Source organism: Calypte anna, chromosome Z, assembly GCF_003957555.1.
Source record: "Calypte anna isolate BGI_N300 chromosome Z, bCalAnn1_v1.p, whole genome shotgun sequence".
NCBI lineage: Eukaryota > Metazoa > Chordata > Aves > Apodiformes > Trochilidae > Calypte > Calypte anna.
This window is the reverse complement of record NC_044274.1, coordinates 70,095,261-70,103,449: the sequence shown is the minus strand read 5'-3', so window position 1 is coordinate 70,103,449 and position 8,189 is coordinate 70,095,261. Positions and strand designations below refer to the sequence as shown.

The following is an 8,189-nucleotide window of genomic DNA, read 5'->3' as shown; positions in this document are numbered from 1 at the left end:
TTTAAGCTGGGACTGCAGCCATACATGGAAGCTTCTGTCAGTATAAAGTTTATGTCACCCCTGTTCTTTTACTTATAACATGATTCACCAATAAGTATTCAATCCATAAATTCCATGTTTTCCAATCTCTTGCAAGCTGATTTTTCCTTTGGTAACATTTGGGATAGTGTGCCAGAAATAAAAGCCAGAGGAGACAGTGATGGAATACTTGCTGATCTTTATTTAAATTTCAAAATAAATTTAAGTATTATAATCTATGTAGGAAACATTTTATTTCTGTATACATGTATGTTCTAATAACACTGGCAAGTTTAAAGAGTTGTATTTAGTATACAGAGTACTGAAACTTTCCTGACAATAAATTTTAAATTTTGCATTCTTCATTTTATAATAAATGTATATTTTTCAAAGATCAGCCATCTAAGTTTAGCTAGATGCTTACAGAAAAAAAAAAATGTTAACAGCTATTTCTGAAATTTCTTTGGGGAAGCACAAAAGTACATTTTCAAATAATGTGTTCATTTTATAAATGGGAATACTTCCTGTCTTGACAAACATTTAATTAAAAAAGTATTCTCCCCCAAATTATAATTGATTTCAAGCACCCAAAAAAGGGAGTTGTTTTTCATCAACAAATGATTTGTTAAAAGCAGATCATTTGCCAAAGGCTCAGACAATCAGGGGGAGAGGTAAGTCCTCTACTCTTTCCAAACTTGTGTCTTTCTCCTCTATGTCTTCAGAAAATATTATATTTTTCATTATGTTATATTATAAAAAAGTTTTCTTTCTGATGGAAGCCAGTTTTTTTTTCCTTTTTTCTGACTTGAGAACAGGTCATAGAAGAAGAAGAAATGTAGTCTTTTTTTTTTTTTTGCATAAACAGGACTAGAATGGAGCATCTTCTCACCTATTGTGCAAGATGAAGGAAAATACATGCTCCTAATAATCATTATTTAGTTGCTTACTCGAATAAGTATTAATTTATAATCAGGAGGCCAGCTAATTCCTGAAAGCATTTTTTGGAGAGGGGGTTATCTCAGATGAGATTTGTGCATCCTGCACATCTTTAAAGCTTAGGCCTCTGCCATTTACTGCAAGATTTTTGGAAAAGCTGTTAAACAAGCTAAATTTCAGGTGAGCACCACTGAAAACTGTGGGTTTTGGTGCTGACCTTGGTGTGGAGGATCACTGCATTCCTAGCACAGAGCTTGAGCTAACTTTTGCAAACATGAACAGTGAGTGAAAAGGGAGCCCTGTGCCACGCTGGGGACATTGCTCTGTGCCTGCTCCTCATGGGAGCAGCTACAGCACCAGGGGTAGGGTGAATGTTTTTCAATGGAAAGACATTTTTGAATGATTCTCTGATCCCTGACATTTTGTTTGGTCCTTAAGGAGTTATCACACCTGGGAATGTAGTTCTGGTGCTCATCGTGCAATGCTCATATGTTTGAACTGCAGGCATGTAATATTTAGAAAGCACAAAACTGGAGACCACTGCAGAGTTTTCTGAAATTGTTTTTCTCAGTAATTACAGCTTATTGAAGTTTTGAGCCAAACAGGGTGACTTGGAATATACGAGTTCTGAGATGAGCCCAGCTGCTGGTAAATAACCATGTTAGAAGGAAGCAGTGTTGTGGAAGTAGAAATAAATTAATCAATACAATTAGAAATAAAGATATAGAAAAGGTAGCATTTCTGCCTTAAAGCTGTATGCTTTATTCCTATTATATAGAGCTATAATCCTGAAATGGAGTGCCATTAAAGAATTATGAGAGCAAATAGTAAGAGGCTATGATTGGACAGTACTGGAATATAAGTATATTGACAAAAGTAACAGTATTGCAAAATTTAAAAAAAACAATCAGGACCTGGACTTGCATCAGCTATTGATGTTGCCTTGCTGAGCAACAAAGGGAGAAATAATGATGATAATTCTTGATGAAGATCATTCCCCCTTCTCTCAGTGTATAATTTGCAGCAGACCCTCACTGCCAGACCGTCTTCCAGAGGCTGAAAGGAGGGGGTCCAGAGATGTGCTGAAATATCCTCCTGAAGCCTGGGAGACCTAATTGAAATAGGAAATATTTTGCAGGATTACTCACAGATCCTTATGTGGGTAGCCACAAGGTAATTCTGAAGACAGTTAGATGCCACCTTTATATTTATTTTGCTAAGATGTGAACTCCTAGACCAAAGTGGAAGAATGCTTACTGCAAAAGTTACTTTATAAACATTTAAGTATGGATCTTATTATAGGAACAAAATGTAACCACAGTTTTGGTGATCAAGTTGGTTTGCCATATACTTAGTTATGCACTTTACTCAGTAGTGAAGTATTTGCATGAAGTGTAATGGTCTGTGAATCACAGGTCAGGTTTCTGTTCTCATGGTCTCTCATCCTACATCTAAATAAACTCATCTATTTCTCCATTTGGCTGAAAAAGCATCTCATATTTCTAGCCTCTTCCGCCCAGGTCATGTCCTTAGATTTCCAGAAGCAGGTTTTACAATGTGTTCCACATTGTCAGGTGGCCACAGAGCCACTTCTTTACCTCCTGTTTCTGCCTTAGAAGCATCATTTCTGCCCTGAAGGAAATCTGAGCCCAGTTCCTGCAGTATGAGATACATGTGCCCTTTTTCAGCAGTAGCTGTGTGCACCTGCAAATACTTCTGATGAAGCGGATTGGAAGGATGCTCCAAATCTCACATAGCACTAGCCCAAGGGTTAGAAATAAATTTAGCTACTCCATCCATGTAAACGGTTTGTTAGGGTAGCTGGTAGTACTCAACATTAAGTTCTGAAGAGTTGGTTTTTAATTCTTTCCTGATGGTAAATGTGTCACCAGAACTTCCTGGGGGCTGGGGGCAGCTGGGAGCCAGGAACAGAGGTCCCTGGGGAGACAGGGCAAGGTTTGGCAGACAGGACCCATCCCACTGCCCCAGTCAGGGAGCAGGACCAGTGATGGGGCAACAGGGGAAGATTCAGCCCCAGGCATCTCTGTGGGGAATGGGATGGGCCAGGATGTTGGTCCATGGCTGGGGGTCTGAATCAGGCTCAGTGAGGGGAAACATAAGCCTGGTTAGAGGACATTGAATATTAATGACACACTGTTAATGACACTAAACAGGAGAGTTAGTAGTAAGACCCTTACTGTCTTCATATGTAGAATCTGAGCCTTAGTACTTGAACCAGACAAGGGACATAGTGAAACTGAAGAATATGAGCCACAGAACAGGGAACTCACTTTCTTCATAACATACTACAAATATAAGCACGTCATATACACGGTTTTCCTTGGGAAATCTGATTAAGCCATTTACCTCCACTGCAGTGGAAGCAGTGAAGATTTGACTGGTTTCCAAAATGAGATCCCACTAACACCCAGAATTGTGAAATGGGAATCACAGTGTAACCTTTAGCTTTGTGGAGTCCAAGTGCAGGTGGCTTTCCATGTACACCTAAATTACCTGCACTATTAGCAGCATTTTGATAATTCCCAAATACTGTCCTTTTTTGTTCCCAGCACAGGACAACTGTAGTGTCATAAGACCCCATACATAATGAGCAACAATTTCCCATTGACAGTTATAGAACCTGAATGGCAGGAATGAGTGAGTAAGAAATAGACCTGGATATTAACTTAGTCTTATATTGTTACAGGAACATCTATTTTTTACTTTACATTATTTCTGAATGGTTGGTTCCTAGAACTACAGCCATGAGCAAGAGTTGTTAAGGAAGTTTTCTCCCCATTGTCTTCCCATTCTTCCAAATGTCAGTTCATTCGCAGCACTTTTGTCCTATTTTAATACAAAAAGCAGATGATATATCACAAGCTTTCCCAGGATGTGGGACCTTAACAGGCTTGAATGGTGGACCAGTTTTCCATACCACATATGATGAAAACTACACATAAAGTACAGGTGCTACTAATGGAGGATAAAAGAAGAGAAGTAAAACTTTGCTCTCTGTCCTGTGCTGAATAAACTTGGGCCCTTAAATTCTTAAACTGTGGAAGCAGCCATTTAAGAGCAATACGTGAATTCATAGAATAGTTGAAAACATAGTTTTTCATGAGTAAATAATATTTTTTTTTTAATTCCTCTTGACTGACTAACTGCTGGTGCATAAAAATAACTTTTCTGGATGTTTTTAAAAAGTAATATTGCAGGGATTAATCATGCAGTCAGTACTTGGACAGAATTCCTTCTAAAGTCAATGGCACTTGTGCCTAAATACAGAATGTGGGAACATGCCCAAGAAGAGCATTCTATGCTCAGAAAGTATTTGTCTTTATATTCTGCCATTAGTCCAAATACAAAGTCTGGCACTGCATTTCATGACACGTGCTGCTCTGCTAGTTCTGTCTAGAAACAAGCTCTTTTGCTGTGTAAAATATTTTTACTCTTTCAAGTCAGTATAACAAACAACATGAGGAAAAAAATTTTCTGATGAGAACTTACTGAATTGAAAAAGCTGCAAATTTACAAATTCTGACATACGCCCCTTAAAAACTTGTGCAGCTACTGTTTTTATTTTCATTATACATTACAAGTTATATCTGTAGTGCTCAAAAAATGTTCAATTCCAGCAAAAATATGGCTTTTAACCAAATAAAAATGTAAAGCCAACTTGCTCTAAAATCCATCTGTTTTTCATTTTCTTATAATCTATAATCAGGAAATCCATTCATACACGACATATAATTTTTGCGCTTTCAAGTGGATAGTGGAATGTGATGTTCTGCATCCAGTCACATCTAAATTGATAATTGTCCAGGCAGAGTATAATTTTAAAGTATAGGATGAAGGAAGGTTTAATTTGTATATTAGAAGTCTTATACATTTTTTTTTTTTTTTTGCCTCTGAATGTAAATGAGGCCATTCTCTTCGGTGGATTTATCTGAAGGTGGGACAGCTGCCTCCAAGCAGGCCACAGTTATCTGAGTAAAGAGGATACGGTTTGAAGAGCTGGTTTAAATGCAGACTCTTCTTAACTGCAAACCACATGCATGCATTCATCATTGATTTTCAAATGATGGGTTTGTGTATCATTGGTTTAAGGTCCACGGTCCTACATTCCTGAATCCACATTATACCGAAAGAATAACAATTTGGTGGCTGGAAAGAGGAATGGTTATTATATGGCTCCAAAATGCTAGCTGGCATCATATGCCATGTACAGCAGAAATCTGCTGGAAGAGGGAAGATTGCAGCAGTGCTTAAAAATAATTTGATGTTCTAAAAATATATATATGAGAAGTATTATCACTGTTCAAATATTTTACATCAGTAGGTAAATAATATAAAGGTCAGATGGAAGTTTCTGAAGGGCAAAGTTTTATACAGATGCATTCTTTCTCTTAACTATTAATAATAACTTACATGACATAAACCTTACACAGAGAGATTTCTTGTAAGAGTTTCTGTTCTGCAAAAGTCACAGCTATGGACACAAAAATACAGATTGTAGAGCATAGTTTTTTGTTAAATATCTTACGTTGTATATCATAGAACTAAAAAAAAAAAATTCCTTTTCAGTCTCCAAACAAATGGTTGTCATACAATAGATTTCACACATCAGATTTACTTACAGCTCCTATATGAAGCCACCACCACAGCAAATTTACTTTTGCTCAGTTTCTTTGTTGATCTCTTCTCCACACCATTAGTTTTTCTGTGTTCAGTTTGTAGAAGATCAACTTTTAAAAAAGGCACTGAAGTTTCTAAAACAAAATGTTGTGTATTCAGAACACAGCTTCTAATTTCAACGCCTCTAGTAACACATAGCATTAATTAGAGCACAATATGAAGCAAATCCATGTTGAGAGCAAGTGTTCATTTTTAAAAAAAAAACAAGCCTACTGACACAAAATGGTAAATTCTTGACAACGTTCTGCTGTTTTATCTTGATAAGTGTAAAATACATTTTTTTCATTAACTTGCATTATGTCACTAAACCTAAGATACTATTAAGGAACTAAGCAAAAAGGCTAAATATGAAAAATAATTTAATACAGAATCTCTGAAGAGATCTGAGTGCTTCTAAATTTTCATCATAATTAATCTTTGCAAAGGCTTTGGAGATCATGTTAATAAAAAGCGTGAAAATAAACAGGCCAAGGCAGAACTCTGACTGGTTCACAAGGTACCTGACAAGTAAAGAAGTTGAGCATTTTGTGATATATTCCCTGTGTCCTATGTCTAGGGTTCACAGTTCAGGATCTTCCAGAGCCTGAAGTGATGTTTTTAAGTTTAATACCCTTTAAGATATTTCTTTTATTCATGGATTTGCTGATCTGATAAGTGCAGTTAGCTTTTGTGCTTGTCGTGCTGGACACACTTCATTATTCTAAGTAGAAGACAGATTCACTCATGTACTGTCATGTTTGTGCCCACCTCATAGACTTTATAAATTTATTTTTATAATCTACTTCTGTCCTGTGGGGCTGCAAGCACCATTTCAGGTCAGAAACAGTGAGATACTGAGTTCTTCACTGACTTTGGGACTACAGGGGAAATTTGAAGGTCCAGGGCTTCTTCCACACTCACTGACATTTCTATTTCTAGGTTGTGTGCCACAGCCTGTGATCTGGGAAGAAAAGATGAGCACAGATTACAAAGTCTCTCCTAGCATTTGTCTTCTTGGTATTTGTTTGTAAAAGTTTTCTCTTTCTGTAATAGTTTCCATGCTGTTCCATGCTCTGTCACTGGGCAGTTTCTGTATGTCTTTGGATCCTGTGCAGTTAGAATTTTAAGGCTATACTAAAAAGTCATCTAATTCCCCAGACTTTGTGTGGATAAGAAGTGAAATTAGGCAGATGAAGTAGGAAGGTCTCATTTTAGCAGAATGGTAAATCAGTAACCTTAGGGGTATGCAGTTGCCAATGCTTCATGGTGAGCAAAGAAAACACTTTTCTGAAAAAGACAAATGAAGCAAGTGCTTGTCAAAATTGTTCCTGAGGTCTGCAGAAAGCAGAAGGGAGATGAAGATGAAAGATACAGTGGTATTTTCCAAATAAGGATATGCTCATGCTCCCATTGACTTTAGTGTTGACAGAATCAGGTCCAAAAAGTATGGTGAAAGAGCCAATAAACACTTAAGCATCTTCCTAGTCCTCCCCCTGCCTTTTCTGGAAATTATAGCCTAGCTATACTCATCCTTTGTTTAAACACAAAACAAAATCATGACCTGGAAAGGGCTGAGTCAGGCAACACAGAATCTTCTGTAGTTGTCGAGAAAACACAGCACATATTTTTTAAGCTGTAAGATTGTCTGACTTTCCTGATTCTCTTCTAAATCAAATGTGAAATCTTGGCTGCTTTGAGTACACAGGGTATTGTGCTGTATACCATAGTGCTGTAAACAGAGGTGCATGAAACATCCTAATTTCAGCACATCACTGAGATGGCAGCTGCCATGAGAGAAAGCCTTTTAAGACCAGCTTTTCCAAATGTGTCATGAGTTGTGTTTACTATAAAGATACATTATATGGCAAAGTTATTTACATTGATTTTTTTTATTTGGCATTTTCAACATTCAGTCTTAAGAAACACATTGTTTCTAATCTTCCTCTCTCTTTTTTTTTCTTTTTTTTTTTTTTTTATTTTAAATCTAAACAGGAAATGGATATGGCAACCCCCGCAACTCACCAGGTCTGCTGGTCTCACCTGGCAACTTGAACAAGAACATGCAAGCAAAATCTCCGCCTCCAATGAATTTGGGAATGAACAACCGTAAACCAGATCTCCGTGTGCTTATTCCACCTGGAAGCAAGAATACAATGCCATCAGTGGTAATGCATTTTCAAAGCTTTCTTTTAATCTCCTTCAGATAAGGGGTATTTAGGAATCTCAAGGCCTTCTCGAGCAATGAAAATCAGGTGAATTGCTCACATTTTGCTTCTTCGGTCTTGGTGGCTAAACCTTAGGGCTTGACATCGAGCTGAGGATGTGGGCAGAGCCTATTTGATTGCTTTTATGAAGCCTGTTTACTTCCTCTCTTTTTTCTACTGAGTTGCAAAATAGGAACTGCATCCTGCACAGTCTGAATTTCTGCACACTCTTTCCTAGTCACTGGAAGAACCTTTCCTGGATTTGTTAAAAGGGTTGAGTGTAACCCTGGGTATTCCTAGCCTAATGTATTTTTCTTAAGTCTTTAGCCACACTTCCCCTCAGCAGTTGGAAGA

General features: G+C 37.4%; 1 protein-coding gene across 18 annotated transcripts in view; it reads left to right on the top strand.

Moving 5' to 3' along the window:
• MEF2C (myocyte enhancer factor 2C) overlaps nucleotides 1–8,189 on the top strand; it is a 132,896-nt gene that overhangs the window by 114,275 nt on the left and 10,432 nt on the right. For 11 of the 18 annotated variants that reach the window (XM_030467305.1, XM_030467301.1, XM_030467298.1 and 8 more), the window contains 2 exons: nucleotides 6,571–6,648; nucleotides 7,624–7,796. In XM_030467305.1, coding sequence (XP_030323165.1) covers nucleotides 6,571–6,648; nucleotides 7,624–7,796 — 251 coding nt within the window. The remainder of the gene's footprint in view (nucleotides 1–6,570; nucleotides 6,649–7,623; nucleotides 7,797–8,189) is intronic. The other 7 variants (XM_030467313.1, XM_008492125.2, XM_030467314.1 and 4 more) reach the window with 1 other exon arrangement.